Here is a 26,018-nt window from a genome sequence, read left to right as displayed (position 1 = left end):
TTCTACATTTGACCAGTGTATAGATTTCTTCCATAGACCACTATTTAGAAGCATTCAGGAAGATATGGTTTTACTGCATGGAATTTATATTTTCTTTAGAAGACTTATATCTCCTCTGGTCAGACTAATTGAAAGTCAATTTCTGAGAATATATTTCTTTCATGTATGGCTATTTAGAAGCATTTAGGAAGATATGGTTTTCAGCATAGAAATTATATGGTCTTCAGAAAACTCAAATCACCTCCGATGGAAGCATTGCTTATCAATTTCTGACCCTCCACTTGAATACAGGTAGCTTTGGGAATACAATAGTATTTAATATTATTATGATCTCAATTATTATAGGCATTATTCTTCACAAATATATATGAGCTTTGAGAGGACTAGGATCACTTCTTTGTTTGTTTATTTTTACCTCCCCCCCCCCCCCCTTTAATTCTCATCAATCCATCCGGTTTCAAGAAATTACTGTGCTTATGCAAGATCTCGTTTTCATTTCCTTTGATGGACTAAACCGGATTTATAGCTGAAGGAAATGATGCCACTGGCCCAAGTCAATCACCGGAGAATCCTATGTGCTCTTTTTACTTAATTTCCGCAACAAACCTTATGTACCACTGATATGCGCTTGCATTGTTCTCTCCACATTACTCTACTGGCATTTGGAATGCTGAAGAATGGACATGCATTGCTGTGACGATGTTGTTGCCATTAATGTGCTGGGCTCTATACACTTGCACATCTGTCATAACACCCACAGACAGAGAGGTCATCACTGAAATCCCTGCCATGTGACTTAAGAAGATTTAACATGGTGCTAACAGGGAGCAAACTCGCATTATGGGAAAAAAATATATAAAACCTGGTTCTTTTTAATGAGGTAGTATGACTTTCATTGCATTTATATTGGCACTTCCCAAATTCTTTAACGTTTATGCAAAGCTAATAAAAATTGAATGCATTAAAATAAATTAATTGAAAAAGAAAACAAGGTATGAGTATGGACTTCAAAGGTCCCAATATTACAATTTTGTATTATCAAGATCACATACTGTAAGTCATCAATTAGAGGTGAATTTGAGGTCATCGGTGAGGCAATATTGAAACATTGTGGTTTTCCATTACACATTTTGAGGTTGTACACATTTATGAGCCTTGCAAAACAAACAGAATGCACAATTCAGTTCACATGGATTGGTTGTACCATGGTGCTGAAGTGCAATACATTGAAGTATAAAAGGATAAGTTCAACTTTTTGGGCAGAATTTCCCTGTTCATAATAAATAGAAGCGTTTTCCAATGCCATTCCTGATCCAGCCCTCCCAATGTGCTTTTCTCTCACTTACATCATTCACATGATATTTAGAATCTTGTCAGTCTTGTTCTATCTTTGAATGGATTTTCAGATTACCTCACTTCCTGTAGCTTGTATCAGCATTCACTTCCTGTTAGGTCAAATCCCAGAAGCCATCACTTCCTTGTTGCATTCTGGACCACACCTCCCTCATTACAATACCACCTTCTACCCACTTCCTATACAATCTGAGTGTACAATCTTCTTTAGTTCTCCCATCAGCTATGTAGCTCAAGGGCCTGCCTGATTTACTACAAATTGAATGGATTGTTCAAGTGTGTCCTCTATTCCATAGTTCTGGTAAATCTAAAGGAAATTGTACAGAGACTGTACAATCAGATTGCATAGTGTATGGCATCTTTATACAAGTACATAGGAGGGGGTGGACTGAGACCCTCAGTCATGAGGCCTGATTCACATCTCCACCTAACAAAAACTTGCATTCCCGCATACGTGTGTTTTGTGTGTTTTGGAGTGTTTTCACTCGTCACGCATAGGGCAGCCCATTCACTTGAATAGACTGCCCTACACGCAACAATCGCCCCAGAGAAGCTCCAGAACTATTTTTGGAGTGGTGCATAGTATGTTACTGTAGTTTTCAGTGTGTTTCCTGCACTTGGGGAGCCTTTAACATGTGACAACAACACAAACACGATGCACATTTGCAGCTATTATGCAGCACATGGCAAATGTGTTTGGAAACACACAGATGTGAATGGAGCTTCATTGTTCTTCTGTAAATGCACCAATTTCACTTTCAGGTTCCATTCACACCTAGAGTTGTGGGAGTGCATGTTTTCTGGTTAGTTTTTCCAGTGGAACACATAGGGCAGCCAGTCGATTTCAATGGGCTGCGCTCCACATGGCAAAGTAGCTCATAGGACATTTTTGTAAATTTGTTACTGCATTTGTCACCCGTTTTTTCATGTGGCAAAATGTGTGTTTTCTTCTGTGTTTGGTGTGCTGTTAATGACACTGAAAGTGCAACTAGGTAATTTTAGGTGTATAAATGTTCCCATACACTGTACAATCTCTTTACAATCTCCTTTAGATTTACCAAAACTATAAAATAGGAGGAGACACCATCAATCCAATCACTCTGTATCCAATTAGGCAGGCACTTGCACATCAGGGATGTCCCCAGGGAATTTAGACTGCACCCTGAGCCCATCCGAAGGGACTCTGGGGAAGTCAGGCAGATTCACAAATGGAGGAATGCCATGGGTGTTGTGAAAACTTAGTTGATGTGTGAAGGTGTGCTAATGAGGACAGCTGGTAAACTCTTTCCTGGGTGATACTGGCTTGTCCATCCTGTGTGTTTGTCCTCTGTCTACCAAGAAGTTTCTGAAGTGATCTGAAAACTACAGCCATGGATGGAGGTGAGGCCTGGTCTACCAAAGAAAACTTGTATTTTTGTGCAACAGAGGTACATTACTGGTATATTGGTACATAGTAGACCTGGATTTTAGAAAAAAAAAAAGTGAACTTAGCCTTTAAGTAGAAGTAGGTATCAAAAACAAAGACAGGGAGGACAACTGGCCCCCCAACCAGTCTTTATGAAGGCATATCTTAGTTGTGTGCTAGAGTACAGAAAGGATGATGTAATCATATGCTACAGTTACATTGGTTATTAATGTCTCCAATGAGCTACATGAATTGAGTCAAGTAGCACAATGTCTAGAGTTTTGTTTTCAGTTTAGTTGCTAACAGAACGTGGAGCTAATTATTTAAAAAGAAAGGTCAGCAACAGGGAGTATTCTAGTGTCTTCTGTTGTGATGACATGGTAATTGTGTTCTGCAACTTACTTTCAGTTCTACATGGGTCACAACTAGGGATGAGCTCAGGCGTGTTCGCATGCTCCACATGCAGAGCCTGCCGGGAAGTTGGCGCAGCGCTGCGCTAATCACAGGCAGTGAGACATTGTCCCGATGCGCGGCTGCAGAGATCAGGCAATGTGTCACTGCCTGTGATTAGCGCAGCGCTGCGCCGACTTCTTGACGGGCTCAGCACGTGGAGTATGCAAACACGCTGGAGCTCATCCCTAGTCACAACCTAGAAATAAATGTATTCACCTTGCCTTGGCACGTCTGACTCCTTCTCTCTCTATTGGGTCTTCAGAATCTCGCAATCCTGCAGTATCACTCATAATAATGGGATAACCTCCAATGTTCAGTGTGGTCTCCAATACATCTCGGGTGGTGCCAGGGATGGAAGAAACAATGGCTGTTGGCTTTTGGCCTGATATAAATACAAACAAAACTTAATTTTTTTTACTACTTCATCTACATTTCACTTCTTGAAAAAAACATTTTAGAAATCAGCCAAACACAACAGCAAGTTCAACTATACAATATTTCCAGGACAATTAAATTACAAGGTTGGGATTAAAGTGATTGTAAAGGTTCTTTTTTCTTTTTTTTTTTTTTTTTTAATAAGCATGTTATACTTACCTCCTCTGTGCAGTTGGTTTTGCACAGAGCAGCCTGGATCCTCCTCTTCTCGGGTCCCTTTTTGCTGCTCCTAGTCCCTCCCTCCTTTGAGTGCCCCTCAGCCAGCAGCTTGCTACAGGGGTCACCTAAGCTGGGTCAGAGCTCTGTGTATCCATTCAGACATGGACCAATGACCTGACCCCGCCCCCTCTCCCCCCTGATTGGCTGACTGATTTTGATTGACAGCCGCGGTAGCCAATAGCGCCACTGCTCTGTCTCAGCCAATCAGGAGGAGTGTTCTGGATGGCTGAGGAGATCGTGGACATCGCTGGAGAGAGAAGGTGCTCAGGTAGGTAATTTGGGGGGGGGGGGTGCTACACACAGAAGTTTTATTATCTTAAAAAAAAATCCTCTGCATTTACAACTCCTTTAAGGAGGGTTAATGCACTAAAACTGGTGAGCAGTGCACCTGTGCATGGTTGTCAATCAGTTTCTAACTTCAGCTTGTTCAATCAATGCTGGTTCACCCAGGGGTGGATTCAAAGTCGCCCGACTCTGAAGCCGCCCCACACAGCGCAACCTTAATGATTTCTTTAATAGAGGTCAAGGAAAGCTGCTCCAAAGTTGCCCCAAAGTAGTGCAGGAACCTTTTTCTAAGTCATGAGTCGCTCCTATTTGAACGGTTCCATTGCACTGCATGGAGCGCAACTTGTCAGGCAGATAAGTCGCCTAACAGGTCATCCCTGTGTGAAACGGCACTTAAGCTATGACAAAAAAATGGAAGCCGGTTAGTTTCTATGCACAGCTTCACCAAATTTTGCACTTTCTGGTTTTAGTGAATGAAACCCACTGTGCGTCTGGATATATGAGGAGATGGTCCTGGGAAGCATCCTTCTTTGGCCTGAAAAATTAATTCAATATTGGCAACAACAATAACTAGAGGTCCATGTTGTGATTATGGATATACAATTACTTCTCACTTGGCTTGTGCAACTATTGCTATGTAGCTGGTTTGCCATTATATAGTAATGAAAGAATAAACTTACAAAACAAATGACAACCATTCCAATCTATAACTGGCCTTTGCAGCAAGGAGCACATGGAAGGACGATGCATGTCACAAAACAACAAAGAAAAAATCCCGTATCTTATCAGCCAGCCTGCAAGAAACCGAATTGTCCTGTCTAATAGCGCACATTAAAACCAGGGGTCTAGTTTGCACATATTTGAAAATATATGTGTAAACTGCAGGGCCACTTCACAGCACCAACGGCTGACCGGTAAGTGAGCTAGCAATTCTTTTCTATTATTTTTTTAAATGAAAGCATAAATGTAGCCTGATAAAGGGAAATTAATGCAGCCATCACATCTAAGAACTGGTAAGCTGCAATATAATAAATACTTCCTTTTGGTTTACTACCACCTTAAAGTACCTAATATAAATGTGCCACACAAGGAAATTTAAGTGGTTCTAAAGGCAGAAGGTTTTTTACCTCCATACATTCTATACATCAAGATAAAAACAAAACAAAAAAAAACACCTTCTGTGTGCAACAGCTCCCTCAGCCCCCCTTTAACCATTTCAATACCAGGCACTTCTACCCCCTTCCAGCCCCGGCTAATTTTCAGCTTTCAGTGCTGTTGCTGAATGACAAACGCGCAATCATGCAACACTATACCCAAACTAGATGTTTAGCATTTTGCTCACACAAATAGAGCTTTCTTTTGGTGGTAATAACTACTGTTTTTTTTTTTTTTTAATTACTGAAACTTTTTAGAAAAAAAATGTTTTTTATTTTTTTTAGTTTGATAAATTTAGCACAAAATGTATTCTGATTCCCCTAACTAAACCAATTGCCTTCAAAAGTCACCTAATTAGTAAATAGAGTCCACCTATGTGTAATTTAATCTCAGTATAAACACAGCTGTTCTCTGAAGCCCTCAGAGTTTTTTTTAGAGAACCTTAGTGAACAAACAGCATCATGAAGGCCAAGGAACACACCAGAGAGGTCAGGGATAAAGTTGTGGAGAAGTTTAAAGCAGGGTTAGGTTATAACAAAATATCCTAAGCTTTGAACATCTCACGGGGGACTGTTCAATCCATCACCCGAAAATGGAAAGAGTATGGCACAGCTGTAAACCTACCAAGACATAGCTGTCCACCTAAACTGACAGGCCAGGCATGGAGAGCATTAATCAAAGAAGCAGCCAAGAGGCCCATGGTAACTCTGGAGGAGCTGCAGAGATCCACAGCTCAGGTGGGAGAATCTGTCCACAGGGCAACTGTTAGCCGAGCACTCCACAAATCTGGCCTTTATAGAAGAGTGGCAAGAAAAAAGCCATTGTTGAACGAAAGCCATAAAAAGTCCAGTTTGCAAGAAGCCATGTGAGGGACACAGCAAACATGTGGAAGAAGGTGCTCTAGTTAGAGGAGACCAAAGCTGAACTTTTTGGCCCGAAATGCAAAATGCTATGTGTGTCAGAAAACGAACACTACACATCACCCTGAAACACGGTGGTGGCAGCATCATGTTTTGGAGATGCTTTTTTTCAGAAGGGAGAGGATAGCTGGTCAGAGTTGATGGGAAGAAGGGTGGAGCCAAATACAGGGCAATGTTAGAAGAAAACCTGACTGGGGCGGAGGTTCACCTTCCAGCAAGGTAACAACCAGTGGCAGCCAATGGAAAAAAAAATTTGGGGAGGGGGGGGGAGCGGAAAACAGTATGCCACTACCTCCTGCCCGGGTTGGTCGGTCGGTAGCGGATGGCTTCCCCTGCTCGGCACCCTCCCGTTTTCCTGCTATTCTCCTGCAACCTCCCATTCTTCCAGGTCATAACGGCGGCTTCAGTTTCCTCCCTCCTCCTCGGCGGGCAATCAGGAGTCTTCTCTTTTTGGCCAATCAGAAAATGGGTCTCACACCTGCTTTTGATTGGGCGGATTGAGGATCAGTGTTTTAACAGCGAATGTTAATTCGCTGTTGTAACACACCTGAGTGGGCTCAGTTTGCATACTCTGCGACCCAAGCCCACCCTATTCCTATTTCGAAGCCTATTAGAGCCTCTGGCTCGAATAAGGTGCTTTTAAAAAAGAACTGCCGCTGTGATTCATGCACCTGGCGCCCTGAAAAGGGCCAGATGCATGAATAGGAGGTGGCTGTGGATAGATGCATTGCATGTAGGGGGGTGGAGTGGAGAGAGGGGGCGGGGCCCGGGCTTCCCTAAAGGACAGGCTGCCACTAACAACAACCCTAAACATATGGCAAGCGCTACAGTGGAATGGTTTAGATCAAAAATGTATTCATGTGTTAGAATGGCCCAATCAAATTCCAGACTTAAATCCAATTCAAAAATTGCTGTTCACAGATGCTCTCCATCCAATCTGACAGAGCTCAAGCTGTTTTGCAAAGAAGAATGGGCATAAACCTCACTCCAGATGTGCAAAGCTGGTAGAGACATACCCAAAAAGACTTGCATCTGTAATTGCAGTGAAAGGTGGTTCTACAAAGTATTGACTCAGGGGGGCTGAATACAAATGCACGCCACACTTTTCACATATTTATTTGTAATAAAAATGTGAAAACCATTTATCATTTTCCTTCCACTTCACAATTACGGTATGTCCTACTTTGTGTTGGTCTATCACATAAAATACATTTATGTTTTTTGTTGTAACATGACAAAATGTGGAAAATTTCAAGGGGTATGAATAATTTTTCAAGGCACTGTATATTAATAGGAGCAAAGATTACAAAGTGCCCTGATGAGGTTGCCTGGTAAAATATTCACACTGATCAGTATAATGCTTAGCTAGGTATGCTTATCAGTGTAATAATTAATATATCAAATACATACTAACTAATATACCGTATTTATCGGCGTATAACACGCACTTTTTCCCCCTTAAAATCGGGGGAAAGTCGTGGGTGCGTGTTATACGCCGATCCCCACTGTCTGTGAGGCGGGACTGCGAGCCGAGCCGAGCCGAATACACAGTAGAGTCGGCTCGGTCTTTTTCGGCAGCGCTCGCTCCAGAAACAGCAGGGAGGCGGGACTACGAGCGGAGCCGAGCAGACGGCTCCGTCTTTTTCGGCGCCACTTTAAATGTAAGTTTTTTTTTCCCTTAAACTTCCCTCCTAAAACTTTTTTCCTTAAAATGCCCTCCTAAACTTGGGGTGCGTGTTATACGCCGGTGCGTGTTATACCCCGATAAATACGGTATGCGTGTTTTACAATAGATAATTGCAAAAGTACTGCACAACAGAGAGTCAACAAATAAATATGCATTTCATAGTTCAGACACAAACAGGATTTCCTCCCTATTAATCACTTCTCCTTTGTACTGCCCAGTTACTTTTAATTGACCCATTGTCCTACACTTTGTCTTCCTCACCTGCAAAATAAAGCCGAGCGCTTGAACCCATTATTCATACTCAATGGTTCTAGAAAGGGTCACATCCTAAGCTGAAGCATACATATTTACACAATGGGAAAACTTTCTAAGGGAAGGAAGCTTAATATAGACTGGAAACTGAAGCTTTTGAATGTTTAGTTTCACAAAAAAAATGTATTTCTACAAAGTATGGAAAATGTTATTGCTGCATTAATAGCATATAATATTGGACTTGATCACCCTATGAGTCACAGTAATAACTGAAGGCACCTTTACTTGAAGTTAACCACTTTTCTACTGGGGCATTTTTTTTATTTTTTGCAAACATGATAAAACCAGCATTTTTTGCTAGAAATGACTTAAATATATTCTTTGAATTATGGTTCTCATTCTGAAATTCATGGCGATATGACACATGGCACACTTTGTTTACATACACATGCATGCCCTATACATGCATTTGCATTTGAGTGTTTACTGGGGTGCATTTTTTTATTTATTTTACGTTCTTGGTATTGCATGGGGGTTCACAAGCCTCCAACATCATAGCCTGTGGCAGGAAAAGGCCATCCAGTACCCAGGGAAAGATGTCAAGTCCCCCCCCCCCCCCCGACCCCCCACCCCCCAGGGGTGGAGTAGAGGGCGGGGTTAACAGTACATGCAAAACTTAGCTAAAACATATGCAGTGGTTGTAGCATGCACTAAAAAATTGTGTCAATGGTTGTGGCACACCATATTGAACTGGAGAGCTTAACCACTTGACCTCCAGAAGATTTTACCCCCTTCACAACTAGCCTATTATTTTGCTATTCAGCACTGCGTTATTTTATTTGATAATTGCACGGTCATGCAAAACTGTACCCAAACAATAATTTATTTTTTAAACAGAAATAGAGCTTTCTTTTGGTGGTATTTGATCACCACTGGGTTTTTTATGATGTATATATACTAGAACTGCACAATTATTCATTAAAAAATTGTGATCTTGATTCAACCTCCCCGCCGATCTCTATTGCAGAGTTTGCAGATTCTTTCATATAACAAGTGGAGAGACTTATCTGCTCACTCAGCTGTCAAAAGAAAACATTAGGCAGTCTGCCAAGTTTTTACATGAAACATTGTAACTAACTCTTGCTTCTTAGATCAAAGGGATAAACTTCTGTATGAAAAAAAATCCAGGCAGTCTGCCAAGTTTTTAACAACCTGTAAATGCATGAAGTTTAACTACTAATGCCGCGTACACACGATCGAATTGTATGACGTACTTAGTCCGTCATACAATCCGGCGGACAATCCGGCGGACTTTCTACCGAACGGACTTGGCCACACACGGATACACAAACAGTCCGACGAAAGCTTGCGCGATGACGTACAGCACGTACGACGGGACTAGAAATAGGAAGTCCAAGACACAGCAAAGCACCCTTTGGGCTCCTTCTGCTGACTTTGCGTTAGTGGAAGTTTGGTTAGAGACGATTCGCGCTTTTCAGACTTCAGCTTAATTCGTCCGTTATTTTTTTTTTTATTATTTATTCTCGAATTGGAATATTAATCATAAGATGAGGATGAATAAAGACATTTGTGATAACTCTGTGTGAATATAAGCAGCAAAGCAACTTCACTTTTCTCGCATTATGAAGAAGAAAAGAATGTGCTATATTAAAAGATCACAAAATTAGCAGCATGACGAATATGCTAGCTTCAATACAAACACTAGTTTTACAAGACAGAACGCTTCCGCCCTGTAAATCCTTTCTGGGCATGCGCCATTCTTAGTCCGTCGGACTAGCATACTGACGAACGTATTGTCCGCTGAAACCAAAGTACGACGGGAAGATTGGTGTGCAAACCGGCCTTCTTAGTACTCCGGACTTCACGCTAAAAAAGTCCGCTGAAGCGCACACACGATCGGATTGTCAGTTGAAATGCGTTTCAACGGACTAAGTACGTCATACAATTCGATCGTGTGTACGCGGCATTAAAGTCTAAATCTTTTTCTGACACTTGTTTCTTAAGTTAAAATCAATATTTTTTGCTAGAAAATTACTTGGAACCCCAAAACATTATATATACTTTAGAAGAGACCCTAGGGAATAAAATGGCAATTGCTGCAATATTTGATGTCACACTGTATTTGCCCAGCGGTCTTTCAAATGCAATTTTTTGGGAAAGAATACACTTCAATGAATAAAAAACAAACAAAAAAAAAAAAAACAGTAAAGTTATCCAAATATTTTTTTGTTTTAATGTGAAAGATAATGTTATGCCACGAGAATCGTGCTCTATCTTCTAAGTAAAAAAATCGTGATTCTCATTCTAGCTAGAATCATGCAGCTCTAATATATACTGGATTTTTTTTTCTTTTCATACTACTAATGGCAGTAGTTAGTGACTTATAATGGGACTGCGATAGTGCGGCAGGCAATCTGACACTGACGCTAGTGGCAACAGACGAACTGCCAATGACATCATCAATGACATCATCAGTGACATTAATACAGTGATCAGTGAAAATATTAAATACTGTCACTGTACTAACACTGGCTCAGCAGGGGCCAACATCTAGGGCGATCAAGGGGTTAAATGTGTGCCTAACTATGTGTAATGCATGCTGCTTTTACTATTACATCTGTAAGTTTCTCATCCCTGCTCAGCCCGGAGGCAGGTAGTCTGGTCAGGTTCAACATTTGGCCCTGTGTGCCATCAAGGGCTTTGGCATTTCTTGTTCAAAGACTACTTGCCTCTCACTCCTTAGTGAAAGCCTTTTTACTATGTGTCACACACATTGTTCCTCCTGTATGTTCCCCAACTCAACGGGATCTTAGGCTGGTTCGATCAGTTAACTGGAAACCACCCTCTGAACCTACCAGTGATTTTCTGCTGTCTGCTTTCAATCACAAGGTGGCTTTCCCCATTTATATCACCTCTATGTGGCAAGTTGGCAGCCTTAACCTGTAACCAACCTTTTTTTTTGTGCTACACAGAGATGAGGTTGTTTTGAGCCCCAAGGTCTCTCTTTTTTCTTTCTGTCTGTGGCATCCCAAGATTTCCCTGTACTGTCTCAATGTACTCCATGCTGTTAGAGTTTGATACCTGTGGGATCCCTGAAGATAGAAATCACTGTAGCGGGTACCTCTACTACAGTGATCTCTATTAGCTTTCAGGTTCTATACCAAGCTGTTGCCCTGCTGAATAGTGAACGCAGGAAGTTGCTCATTCGGCATGGGTGCCATTGAGAGAACACTTTGCATTTTCTCAATGAATATAAAGTGTTTTTTGATTGGACAAGGTGGAGAGTGGGGGTGGTGATGTCACAATTTCCACCTTGTCTAATCGGAGAACACTGTGCATTCATTGAGAAAATGCAAAGTATTCTCTGAATGGCACCCGTGCCAAAATTGCAACCTCCTGTGTTCAGTAAACAGCGGGGTAGCTGCTCGGGACAGGACCCAGAAGCTAGTGCAATCAAAGTAGCAGCAGTGCCTATTATAGAAATTTCCATCTTCCACGGGGATCCCACAGGTATGACATAAATATACTTACATCATCTAAGCTTGCCCAATGTAAATATGTAAAGATTTCCATACCTAAACTTCTGCTTTAATCTCTTTGAAATGTCATGGTGTACTGTAGGTTTGATCAGCAGATACAGAGAGAATGCGGTTGTAGTTATTGCCAAGGAAGGTTTCACTAGTAAAATTTTACGTACTGTATTTTTTCCATAATAATCTTGATTATTAAAAGACACAGTATATAAGTGTAAAATGCGTGGCGAGAGGCTGAGCCAGCTGCCAGTCAGGAATCAGGGTGGATCCCGAAATTATTGTTGGGATCTCTGCGTAGACTGGACCAACTCTGATGTTAGCGTCAGCAGCTGTTGGTAGAATCGACAGTACTTTGAAAAAGTATTCATACCACTTGCCATTTTCCACATTTTGTCATGTTACATCCAAAAACATAAATGTATTTTATTGGGAGTTTATGTGATAGATCAACAAAAAGTGGCACATAATTGTGAAGTGAAAGGAAAATGATAAATGGTTTTCAATTTTTTTTTTTTTACAAAATAAATATTTGAAAAGTGTGGCGTGCATTTGTATTCAGCCCCCTTTACTCCGATACCCATTACTAAAATCTAGTGGAACCAACTGCCTTCAGAAGTCACCTAATCAGTAAATATAGAGAGCCTAAAGCCCCGTACACACGACCGGACTTTTCAACTTCCAAAGTCTGACGGAATGATTCCGGCAGACTATTCGATCGTGTGTGGGCTGCAACGGACTTTTGATTCGCAAAAGTCTGACAGACTTTAGAAATGAAACATGCTTCAAATTTTTCCGCCAGAACTCTGCCGGACCCAGTTCCTACCGAAAAATTCGCTCGTGTGTGTGCTATTCCGACGGACTAAAACCGACGCTAGTGCAGCTATTGGCTACTGGCTATGAACTTCCTTATTCGAGTCGAGTCGTACATCATCACGTTCGAATCCGTCGGAGTTTGGTGTGATTGTGTGTGGCCAAGTCCACTCATTCGGAAACTCCGTCAGAATTCTGCCAGAACTCCGTCGGACTTAATTCCTCGAAAAGTCCGCTCGTGTGTACGCGGCATTAGGCTGCCCATACACTATACAATTTCCTTACTCAATTTTCTTTAGATGTACCTTCAACTATGTAGTACAAGGGCCTGCCTGATTGCATACAAATTGAAAAGTGTTTAGGTTTGACCTCATATTATATGGTTTTGGTAACTCTAAAGGAAAATAGAATAAGAAAATTATATAATGTATGGCCAGGCTTAATGAACAAACAGCATAATGAAGGTCAAGGAACTCACCAGATAGGTCAGGAAAAACCTTGTGGAGAAGTTTAAAGCAGGGTTAGGTTATAAAAAAAATCCAAAGCTTTGAACATCTCACAGAGCACTGTTCAATCCATCATCCAAAAATGGAAAGACTATGGCACAACTGCAAACCTACCAAGACATGGCTATCCACCTAAACTGACCAGCATTAATCAGAGAAGCAGCCAAGCGGTCCATGGTAGCTCTGGAGGAGCTGCAGAGATCCACAGCTCAGGTGGGAAAATCTGTCCACAGGACAACTATTAGTAGTGCCCTCCACAAATCTGGCCTTTATGGAAGAGTGGCAAGAAGAAAACCATTGTTGAAAGAAAGTCATAAAAAGTCCCATTTGCAAGAAGCCATGTCAGGGACACAGCAAACATGTGGAAGAAGGTGCTCTAGTTAGATGAGACCAAAATTGAACTTTTTGGCCTGAAAGCAAAAAGCTATGTATGGCAGAAAACTAAGACTGTACATCATCCTGAACACACCATCCCCACTGTGAAAGGACATTGCTATGTATGGCAGAAAACTAAGACTGCACAACACCCTGGTGGTGGCAGCATCATGTTGCGGGGATGCTTTTCTTCAGCAGGGACAGGGAAGCTAGTCAGACTTGATTGGAAGATGGGTGGAGCCAAACACAGGGCAATCTTAGAAGAAACCCCCGTTAGAGTCTGCAAAAGATTTGAGATTGGGGTGGAGGTTCACCTTCCAGCAGGACACCGACCCTAAACATACAGCCAGAGCTACAATGAAATGGTTTAGATCAAAGCATATTCATGTGTTAAAATGGCCCAGTCAAAGTCCAGACCGAAATCCAATTCAGAATCTGTGGCAAGACCAGGGCCAGATTAGGAGCATTATGGGCCTGGTACTAAGGAATTTGGTCGGCCTTAAGGGCTGTATGTTGGAGTGCACCCTGAGGTGAAAGTGAAAGGGTGCAACGGCGCAGGCCCAATGCTATGGAAGTCCCAGACTTCCATAAGGCATGCATGGCACGTCCTGAGGTGAGGTTGAAGGGCACAGCTGTGCAGACCTAACACAATACTACAGAAGCTGAATACCTAGCTTTCATTAGGACTGCCAATGGTGCTCATTATTAATCCCGTCACCACACATTGGCAATGCCCTTCAATGCAGCCTCACCTATGCCCATCAATGCAGCCTCATCAGTGCCCAGCCATCAGTACCATTAGCACCCATCAATACAGCCTCATCAGTGCCCAGCCATCAGTACTCATCAATGCAGCCTCATCATTGCCCAGCCATCAGTACCATTAGCGCCCATCAATACAGCCTCATCAGTGCCCATTAATGTAGCCTCATCAGTACCCAGCCATCAGTGCCCATCAATACAGCCTCTTCAGTGCATATTATTACCATCAGTACCTATTAATGCAACCTCATCAGTGCCCATCAATACTGCCTCATCAGTGCCCATCAGTACCCATTAATACCATCAGTGCCCAGCCATCAGTGCCAATACCATCAGTACCCATTAATACAAACTCATTAGTCCCCAGCCATCAGTGCTTATTAATGCAGCCTCATCATCAGTGCCCGGCCACATCCCATCAGCCTTACCTGGCTGTGCCCAGGCACCGAAGAGAGCCGCCGCAGCTTGCAGCCAGTTTACGCAGAGCGGAACCTGGGGATCTCCCACTCACCCAGTGCATTCAGTGTCACACTAAGTCCCGCCTCCTGGCCCTATGATGGACAGCTCCAGGAGGCGGGACCTCGTGTCACTCAGCCGTGCCAGGTAAATGGGAGATGGAGATCCCCATTCTGTAAGCCGGCGGTGCGGGCCCCCCTCCTCCCCTGGCTTCAGAGGCAGCTAGGGGCAGGCAGCCAATAGCCCAGAGTTTCTGGACAAACCCAGGCCTTGGGAGCCAGAGATAATAATTGTCAGTACAAAGACTGAGACCTGCCCCCCCCCCCCCCCCTTCACGCCACTGAGTGCAGCGTGCTGTCACTTGTAGCTCAGAAGCTGGGCTTCTGTGTTTACAAATTACATAAATTTGTGACTTTGAATCTGGCCAACCAGGGCCTATTTTATGGTAGGGGCCCAGTGCTGCAGCTCCACTAGCCCCTATGTTAATCCGGCCCTGGGCAAGACTTGAAAATTGCTGTTCACAAACACCCTCCATCCAATCTAACAGAGCTTGAGCTAAGAATGGGCAAAATATTCATTCTCTAGATGTACAAAGCTAGTAGAGACATACCCAAAAAGACTTGCATCTGTAATTGCAGTGAAAGGTGGTTCTACAAAGTATTGACTCAGGGGGGCTGAATACAAATGCACGCCACACTTTTCACATATTTATCTGTAGAAAAAATTGAAAACTATTTATAATTTTTCTTCCACTTCGCAATTATGTGCCACTTTGATTTGGTCTATCACATAAAATCCCAATAAAATACATTTCCATTTTTGATTGTAACATGACAAAATGTGGAAAATTTCAAAGGGTATAAATACTTTTTCAAGGCACTGTAGGTCACAGGAGTGCAGAACTAAGTGCACTCCTTTAATCCATAGAAGTATGGGCAAATTTTTTTCCATATTCTCCTTTATTTAAAACAGCACATTTTGGATGTTGTATTTAATTTCAAATGTGCTTTAAAATGGTTGTGTCATGCAAAATAAACTATTTTACTTAACACATATTTGCCCAGATATTTCCTAAAACTGACTGTCAATATAAAAGATTGACTAGTCTTGTAAGAGGCAAATGGGTTTTGTTTGACTGAGGGTGCAATCCGAGTTTTTGCAAAGTTCGTTTTTATCCTTCTTAGTCGAGGTTAAATATGAGAATAGTGGCCCTATATACTGTATCTTGCATGAGATGAAAAGCAAACGGTATTCTGTTTGAAATGAAATGAGTGTGCGGTACATCAGTTTAAGCATAAGCTTTGAATGATGTTTCTGCGTTAACAGTGCCATCTTGTGTACTGTACCATAATTTCAATCATGCTGTACAGTGTGGGTCTGATGTTGAAACAGGCTACTGAAATGTTTAGCCCATAGCCTTGAGAGGTTTTCTGGACATGTGCTGAAACATATTATTTTTCTATATTGTTATTGTATTGCTACCATTAACATTCCTCTGTTGCAGGGTTACTCGACTAAAATCCAAGGTGGGTTGGTCAGTAAAATTGTCTTCCAGCAGAGATGTGAATTTTATGTTTGTGCTATGATATCAGGATCATGATTGCACATGCAACCATGATCCCGATATCACTTTTTAGAGCTGGAAATGCAGTTTCTTGTAAAAGTGATCAGAGCAGCTAAACAGCCATCCCATTACTTTTACAAGCAGCAAAATGCCCCCGCCATTGTTTCCAGGCTCTACCATATCACTATGGGCTGTCTAACTTGTTGACCATAGAGATGAAGGTGAATGTCTCTGTCTCTATGGTGAATGAATTCGGAAGCAACTAGGATTTTGTTACTGCCGGCTAGCCGTTTCCGGCTATTAAAGCAGCCAATCAAACCAATCTCGGTTTGATTGGCTGCCCTGGAGGGCAGAGGAGAGATATTGGGAGCAATGATTCTAGCATCAGACCACCTGTGTAACTCTAAAATGGCAGCCTGTAAAGGCTTTTAAAGTGTTGACTATGTATAATTTATTGATCCATAGTTGTTCGCCATTCTATAGGCATGCAAAATTTTAAAGCATGATATGTTTGGTATCTATTTTTCTCATCGCAACATCATATTTAAAAAAATGTGGTATTATATTGTGTGTGTGCACTAAGATTCATAAAAAAAAAAAAAAAAAAATGTCCTACAAATTTGCATTTAAAAATGACTGCGCAAATATTGTGCCATGTAGAAAATTGCAACAACCATAATTGTATTCTCCAGACCCTCTGCTTAAAAAAATATTATATATAAAATGTTTGGGGGTTCTAAGTAATTTTTTTACATGTACAAGAGAAATGTATGAATTGGCCAGGGCAGCAGGTGGTTAATATTTCTGTGAATTGAACGTTTGTGTAAAACATCCAGTTTTCCTGTGCCTACTTTATAATTCAGTTCAAGTAAGCCATCTGACTGTCACTCTTCTTCTCCCCTTCCATTTCAGTGTTTCACCTCTCTAGTTTTACTAACTGATTTAACACATCTTTAAATTAAACGAGAACTACATTAGTAAAACAATCATATCTATATTACAGGAGTATTAAACCCTCAGATTTTATTTTCTTAACATGGGAGCAGGTCCACTTGCCATGTATTTGTTGGTACCTTTTACCTGGAGCGCGCTCATTAATGCCTAGGACCTGGTGGGGGCCCTATTCATGTGACATTATGGCAGTTCCCCAGCTTAGAGAAGAGCTTCCCACTGTGTGCAATAATTAATTACACAGAGTCTTTCTAGGAAATGTCCATGTACCGTGTCACTACACACCATAGCTTGGTAGATGTTGCATTTAGAAGGGACACAGCTGAGCCTGTGCCCTCTCCACGAGTCCAGCGTACCTCTGTCAACTCACTCCCAGTGACAGAATGGGGTCCCGCTGCGCCCAAAGCGCAGACCTCATGCATGCACATAATCAACTATTTCTGTACCATGTGGCTAGGCTATGGGTCCTCAAGACATGGGTTTGGTCCCAGTTGCTGTGGGAAATAGACCACTGGGGAGGGAATCAGATCACCGACCTTGCTACCAGAGAACCCATCATCTATACCAGGTACAGCACTTCATGACTGACTGCAATATACCTTGCACTATTTTATTAGTTACCTGCATGACTCCTGCTTTTCCTACCAAGTACACCTTCCGTAGTGGCTTTGCTTTAGACCCCTTTCACACTGAGACGTTTATCAGGCACTTTTGGGCTAAAAATAGCACTAGTAAAGCACCTGAAAAGCGGCTCCCCTGCAGTCTCAGTGTGAAAGCCGGAGGGCTTTCACACTGAGGCGGTGCGCTGGCAGGACATTAAAAAAACTCCTGCAAGCAGCATCTTTGGAGCGGTGTATACACTGCTCCTAAACCACTCCTGAACATTGAACTGAATGGGCACCGCTGCCGAACCGCGGGGGTCGTTTTAACCCTTTTTAAAAACCACCCCACTGGCAGCCGAAAACCCTGGCAAAAAATAGCGGCGCTTTACCGCCGTCAGCGTCCACTGTGGAAGGGGCCTTACTGACCCTAGTTCCTTCATACACCAAAAACCATCATGCACTCCTCTAAAGAGCTTCAGACCAGGTTTAAAACAGTTGCTGGAGCTTTACTCCTAACTAAGGCCATCCTCTTATGGACTGCTGCGTGCAGCAATACCTCATGGTGACCTATGATAATAACATTCTCCTCTTGCATGGGCAAAACGAGCAGCCCAGAACCTGATCTTCCCTCCCTTTAAAAGCCTGGGAACTAAAGTGCAGAATATTAACCTCTTCCCCAGCCTGGGTCAGCCAGTGCCTAAATAATAAACTGTAGACAACCTGCCTACAAACACATTAAATACCATAAAATAAACATTCTCCAGTAAACTATTTGTTAAAACTCTTCCCCTGCACCTGCAGTTTACAACTTTCAGGGCTGTTGGCTCCCATTTTCAGTGCTGCTTCCCCGAACTTTCACTCTTCCCAGAAAAGAGTTAACAGTGTCCAGTGTAGTCTATTGGCTACAGGGACAGTGTCTTTGCATTGATGCATGCAGTGTAGGGAGACAGACCTCTAGTCCCTGCATGCAAGGGTGGCTCCTGCAAGAGAAAGGAGCCACCCTGAATCAAGAAGCATGGGGCAGCAGTTATGGCAACAGCTTAAACTTGTATATCAGCAAGGATTAAAAGATAAAAGAAATGGCATACCCAGTAAGTAGATAAATCGGCTACTTAAAATTACCGAAAACCTATTAACCAGTTGCCGACCGCCATATGATGATGTTCGTCGGCAGAATGGCACGGGCAGGCATATTGGCATACCTGTACCGATCGGGCCCCCCTTCCCAGGTGCCTGCGGCGGTGGGATTATCTTCAGGAGCGATCGGTGATGAGGGGGAGGCCATTGATTCATGGCCACCCCTTTGCGATCGCTCCTGCCAAATAGAAAGCTTCCTCTGATCCTGTAATGTAAACAGGAGCAGCGGAAGTGAGGTAATCTCTCCTCGTGTCGGTCTTTTTCGTTCCCCAGGGAGAGAAGACCTATGTGAGTTGCACCAACACCAACAGTTAGGTTTTAGGGTGTCCTTTGTGACTGCAATAACTGTTAGAGCAGTTAGAGTTAGCCCCCTTTATGTCTAGGGTAGCCCCCTAACCCCCCTAATAAAGGTTTAGCCCCATGATCACCCCAACGTCGCCAGTGTAACTAAGCAATCGTTTTTCTGATCGCTGTATTAGTGTCACAGGTGGCGCTAGTTAGGCAGGTAAGTACCCCCATATACAACCTAATAAAGGTTTTAACCCCCTGATTGCCCCCTAGTTAACCCTTTCACCAGTGATCACTGTATAACTGTTACGGGTGATGCTGGTTAGTTAGTTTGTTTTTTTATGTTGTCAGGGCACCCACCATTTATTACCTAATAAAGGTTTAACCCCCTGATCACCCAGAAGATGATATAAGTTAGGTTTTAGGGTCTGCGTCGCTTCAGGCAGTGTCAGGTTAGTGCCAGTACCGCTAACACCCATGCACCAGCATACACCTCCCTTAGTGGTATAGTATCTGAACGGATCGATATCTGATCTGATCAGATCTATACTAGCGCCCCCAGCAGTTTAGGGTTCCCAAAAATGCAGTGTTAGCGGGATCAGCCCAGATACCTGCTAGCACCTGCATTTTGCCCCTCCGCCCAGCCCACCCAAGTGCAGTATCGACCGATTACCATCACTTACAAAACACTAAACACACATAACTGCAGCGTTTGCAGATTCAGGCCTGATCCCTGTGATCCCTAGCAGTTTTTTTGGTAGCGTTTTGATACAGCTGCTGACAGCCTAGGAGCTTTTTTACCTGCGAGTCTCACTAGTGTACCACTTTTTAGAGCCCAAAATGGCAAATCAAAGGTACATTAGTGAAGAGGCCTACACGTTTCTGAGCATGACAAATAGTGAAGAGGACATCACGCATCTGTCAGATTCAGGCTCAGAATATGATCCTCTAGACAGTGGCATGATGACAGATAGCTCTGGCGACGGATTTGTGGTCCCTGCCAAGGTTAGGCATACCAAACCCCGATCTTCTTCTTCTGTTGCTGAGGTGCAAGAACCGCATGTCCCTCATATGGAGCAGAGAAGTACTAGTGCCGCTATTCCTTCTGGTGAACTGGCCAGCACCAGCGGCCAAAGAGCTCTATAGATCTATTGTGGACCAAAGCAATTTGAATGCTGGTCAATACATCGCCGCTAATCCCCAGTCCTCCCTTGCCAGAGATTGGAGATCAATAACGGTCTCCGAATTTAAGATCTTTCTGGGCCTTTCCCTCGACATTGCATTGTTAAAATGAGTGCATTGCAGTCATATTGGTCCACTGACCCTATGTACCATATGCCCGTGTTCTCTGCTTCCATGGCCAGGGCAAGATATGAGCAGATTTTGCGGTTCATGCACTTCAATGAAAATGAACTCTGTCGTCTTCGTGGAGACCCTGAATACGATCAGCTCTACAAAATTTGGCCCATCGTAAACCAATGTTTTGCAGACTTGTTTACTCCCCATCAAGTTGTCTGCGTTGATGAGTCCCTGATTAAGTTTTCTGTCTGCTTGTCATTCAAAAAATTCCTTCACAGCAAGCGTGCCAGATCTTGACCCCGTATCTGGCATAAAACTACATGTATAGCCTGTGGCCCTATCATATATGCTCTGTGATAGGGCCACAGGCTATACATGTAGTTTTATGGTTCACGAGGGCAAAGATAGTCACGTAGAGCCGACAAACTGCCCTGACTACATAGGAAGCACTGGCAAGATTGTGTGGGACTTGGTACCACTTGTACGTGGACAATTATTACACGAGCATGCCACTGCTGAGTCACTTTTTTGATCAGCAGATTGGAGCATGTGGCACCATGCGCCTTAATCGCCGGGGCCTTCCCCATCAGCTTGTAGATTCCCGTCTTAGGCTGGGGGAGAGAGCCTGCTTCAAGTTTAATAATTTGCTCACAATGAAGTGGAGGGATACTAAGAATGTTTTTGTTCTTACCTCCCTTCATGCAGACACAACGGTCCAAATTACTACGGCGACTGGTGTTGTGGAGAAACCCCGTCTGTGTCCACCAATATAACCAAAATATTGGAGGGGTGGAGCTCAACGACCAGTTGTTGGCACCCGTTAGGCCAGACGCTGGTACAAAAAAAGTGTTTGTTTATTTATTTCAATTGGCTTTGCTGAACACTCATGTGCTATAGAGAGCTTCAGGATGGACTGGATCCTTCCTTAAATTCCAGGAAGAGATCATCAGAACCCTTCTGTATGCAGACAGTGCTACACCTCACCATCCCCAACCAAATGCAGTAAGCCGGCTGCATCAGAGGAATTTTCCTTATGTCCTCCCGAGTACCCCTACCCAACGAGCCCCCCAAAGAAAATGTTGTATCTGCAGAAAGCGCGGATATAGGCGTGACACCCGTAATTATTGTCCCCGCTGTCCTGACAATCCTGGTCTTTGCATTGGTGAATGTTTTGAACGCTACCATACACTAGTTGAGTATTAGCATAGGGTACTGCATTGCACAGACTAGGCACACTTTCACAGGGTCTCCCAAGATGCCATCGCATTTTGAGAGACCCAAACCGCTGGAACCGTTACAGTTACAAAAAGAAGTGTAAAAAAAGTTAAAAATAAAAACAAAAACAAAAAAAAATAATAGTTGTTTTATTGTTCTCTCTCTATTCTCTCTCTACTGTTCTGCTCTTTTTTACTGTATTCTATTCTGCAATGTTTTATTGTGTTTTTATTGTTAACCATTTTTTGTTTTCAGGTACGCCATTCAGCTGCAGCACGTATTTATTTATCTTGACAGCAACAGTGCTTGCTCCCACGATACATAAAGCCTGTCAGTTAAAAAAAGAGCATATATGCCAAAGCATGGGGGTAGCAGGGGTGGAGGCGAGATTTGCTCCTAACTTTTGCGGGAGGATGCCCCCATGCTTCGGCATATATATATTTTAGGCACAGGTTGCGTTAAAAAATGTTTTATTTTTTACTAGGTTTTTTTTTGTATTTGCTTTACCGGTATGATAAGTCTTACTGTTATACTGTAATGTTGCTTTGTTTTATTGTTAACCATCATTTGCTTAGTAGGTACTCCATTCGGCTGCAGCAGGGATATATTTATCTTGACAGCAACAGTGTTTGCTCCCACGACACATAGAGCCGTGACTCCAGCACTGTTGGAGGCGATTTCACCACCACAGTTTAAAAAAAAAATGAAAAAAATGCGTTTGAAAAATCGCTGCGCAAATACTATGTGAATAAAAAAATGAAACACCCACCATTTTAATCTGTAGGGCCTTTGCTTTAAATATATATATAATGATTTGGGAGTTCCAAATGACCCCATTTTGGAAAGTAGACACCCCAATCTGTTTGCTGAGAAGTATGGTGAGTATTTTGCAGACCTTGCTTTTTGTCACAAAGTTTTGAAAATTGAAAAAAATAATAAATTTTTATTTTCTTTCTTCATTTTCAAAAACAATTGAGAGCTACAAGATACTCACCATGCATCTCAGCAAATAGCTTGGGGTGTCTACTTTCTAAAATGGGGTCATTTGGAGGGGTTTTGTGCCATCTTGGCATTTTATGGTCTTCAAAACTGTGATAGGTAGTTAGGAGTGAAATCAAAAATGTATGCCCTTAGAAAACCTGAAGTCGGTGCTTGGTTTTCAGGGCCCCGTACACAGCTAGGCTCCCAAAAAGTCCCACACATGTGGTATCTCTGTACTCAGGAGCAGCAGCAAAATGTATTTTGGGGTGCAATTCCACATATAACCATGACATGTGTGAGCAATATATCATTTAGTGACAACTTTTTGTAAAAAAAATATTTTTTGTCATAATTCAATCACTTGGCACAAAAAAAAAATATTTAATTGGCACAACATGCCTCTTCTGCCGCAATTTCCTTGGGGTCATTTTGGGGGGGGGGGGGGGGTTGTACTGCCCTGCCATTTTAGCACCTCAAGAAATGAGATAGGTAGCCAAACTAAAAGCTGCATAAATTCCAGAAAATGTACCCTAGTTTGTAGACGCTATAACTTTTGCGCAAACCAATAAATATACGCTTATTGACTTTTTTTTTTTTTTTTTACCAAAGACATGTGGCTGAATACATTTTGGCCTAAATGTATGACTAAAATTGAGTTTATTGGATTTTTCTTATAACAAAAAGTAAAAAAAAAAAAAAAAAAAATTCAAAATTTTCAGTCTTTTTACGTTTATATCGCAAAAAATAAAAATAGCAGAGGCAATCAAATACCTTTAAAAGAAATCTCTATTTGTGGGAAAAAAAGGATACAAATTTTGTTTGGGTACAACATTGCATGACCGCGCAATTACCAGTTAAAGCAGCGCAGTGCCAAAGTGTAAAAACTCCTCTGGTCTTTGACCAGTCAAATGGTCCAGGGCTTAAGTGGTTAAGAAGTATTAATTTGATAAAACTGGTATGTTATAAAAATAAGATTAAATTACTGGTATGTTATATAAGTAAGATTTTTATAACAGCGTACCTGTAAAATCCTTTTCTTTGAAGTGCATCACGGGACAGAGAGCCATAGTAGTTACTATGTGGGTTATAGGCCACCTTCAGGTGATGGACACTGACGTGCCCTAAATTAAAAAGTACACTCCCTATATAACCCCTCCCACTGGTGGGAGTACCTCACCAGTGTCTAGGTGTTGGTTACAGAGTAAAGATGTGCTGAGCTGAGCTCCTCTGGAGCAATCCTTGCTGGGGCTAGCTATGCAGACTTATCCATTCAAGGTGTCTTTCTGACCGAATTGAATGGTACCCAGGCCTTGTGTCCGAAGAAACAAGGTTTTTGCCTGTGAATACTTTAGGGAGCTGGACCCTGAAATCCAGTACTTTCTGGTATTAAGGGCATAAAGTTCACTGCCAGTGTGCTATTGCAGGTTTCCTCTAGGATCCCCAGCTCCTGAAGGTTTAACAGAACCCACCGTGCAGGGTGAAGATTAGGTCTGTTGGTTTACCACAGAAAACCCTGCGGCGGGAAAGGTAAGTGGAGTTTTCTAAGAAATTATTAGAATTTTCTTATGAATGTCTCCTTTAACCACCTTCAGACCGGACCATTTTGCTGGTAAATGACCAGAGGTCTTTTTACAATTTGGCACTGCGCTGCTTTAACTGGTAATTGCGCGGTCATGCAATGTTGTACCCAAACAAAATTTGCGTCCTTTTCTTCCCACAAATAGAGCTTTCTTTTGATGGTATTTGATTGCCTCTGCGATTTTTATTTTTTGCGATATAAACGTAAAAAGACCGCAAATTTTGAAAAAAAATGATATTTTCTACTTTTTGTTATTAGAAAAATCCAATAAACTCAATTTTAGTCATACATTTAGGCCAAAATGTATTCAGCCACATGTCTTTGGTAAAAAAAAAGTCAATAATTGTATATTTATTGGTTTGCGCAAAAGTTGTCACATCTACAAACTAAGGTACGTTTTCTGGAATTTACGCAGCTTTTAGTTTACGACTGCCTATCTCATTTCTTGAGGTGCTAAAATGGCAGGGCAGTACAAAACCCCCCCAAATGACCCCATTTTGGAAAGTAGACACCCTGAGGAAATTGATAAGTGGCATGTTGAGCCCATTGAATATTTTATTTTTTTGCCTCAAGCGATTGAATAATGACAAAAAAAAATTTTTTTTTTTTTTTTACACAAAGTTGTCACTAAATGATATATTGCTCACACATGCTATGGGCATATGTGAAATGACACCCCAAAATAAATTCTGCTGCTTCTCCTGAGTATGGGGATACCACATATGTGGGACTTTTTGGGAGCCTAGCCGCGTACGGGGCCCCGAAAACCAAGCACCGCCTTCAGGCTTTCTAAGGGCGTTACAGTTTTGAAGGCCATAAAATGCCAAGATGGCACAAACCCCCCCCAAATGACCCCATTTTGGAAAGTAGACACCCCTAAATTTAGGGGTACACTAGTGAGACTAGGTAATAAATGGCGGGTGCCCTGAAACTATAAAAAAAATAACTAACCAATCAGCGTCACCTGTAACAGTTATATGGTGATCACTGGTGAAAGGGTTAACTAGGGGGCAATCAGGGGGCTTTATGCGGTAGTATATGGGGGTCCCTGGCGCTATAAAAAGCTGCGGCGAACCTAAATACCTACCTGCCTAACTAGCGTCACCTGTGACACTAATACAGCGATCAGAAAAACGATCGCTTATTAGGCTGGGTTCACACTGGAGCGATGCGGGAACGCCACGAATCCGCGGCGGGTTCCCGCATCGCATGCCTCCCGGCGGCAGTTCACACTGCCCTATGCGAACTGCTGGGAGTGTCAGTGAAGTGTTAATGACACCCCCAGATCAGTTCGCATATCGCAGTGCGATCTGCAAACTCGGATCGCATGGTGTGAACACCCATGCGATCCGATTCTGCTGCGGACCAAAAAAAGGGTCCCGTGCGAGTTTGCGGCGGGTGCGACACGAATTCAGCCATACTATCTGTATGGCTGAACTCGAATCGCACAGAGATCGGATGTGATTTGCACTGCAGTGCGGTGCGAATCACATCCGTTCTCATAAACCGCTGCAATGTGAACCCAGCCTTAGTGACACTGGCGACGGGGGGTGATCACGGGGTTAAACCTTTATTGGGGGGGTTAGGGGGGTACCTTAGAACTAAAGGGGGCTAACCCTAACTGCCCTAACAGTTATTACAGTCACAAATGACACCCGCCGGGTGATCAGGGGGTTAAACCTTTATTAGGTAATAAATGGCGGGTGCCCTGAAACTATAAAAAAATAACTAACCAACCAGCGTCACCTGTAACAGTTATATGGTGATCACTGGTG

At 42.5% G+C, this 26,018-nt stretch overlaps 1 protein-coding gene across 1 annotated transcript in view; it reads right to left on the bottom strand.

Annotated features, from left to right (window-relative positions):
• The window catches only part of GTPBP3 (GTP binding protein 3, mitochondrial), a 160,156-nt gene that overhangs the window by 50,609 nt on the left and 83,529 nt on the right, over positions 1–26,018 (bottom strand). The window contains exon 8 of the mRNA XM_077475428.1: positions 3,428–3,593. Coding sequence (XP_077331554.1) covers positions 3,428–3,593 — 166 coding nt within the window. The remainder of the gene's footprint in view (positions 1–3,427; positions 3,594–26,018) is intronic.

This window comes from Lithobates pipiens, unplaced genomic scaffold, assembly GCF_037356315.1.
Source record: "Lithobates pipiens isolate NorthernLeopardFrog02 unplaced genomic scaffold, aLitPip1_a1.2 Scaffold_13, whole genome shotgun sequence".
Taxonomy (NCBI): Eukaryota; Metazoa; Chordata; class Amphibia; order Anura; family Ranidae; genus Lithobates; species Lithobates pipiens.
This window is presented reverse-complemented; position numbering and strand designations above follow the sequence as displayed.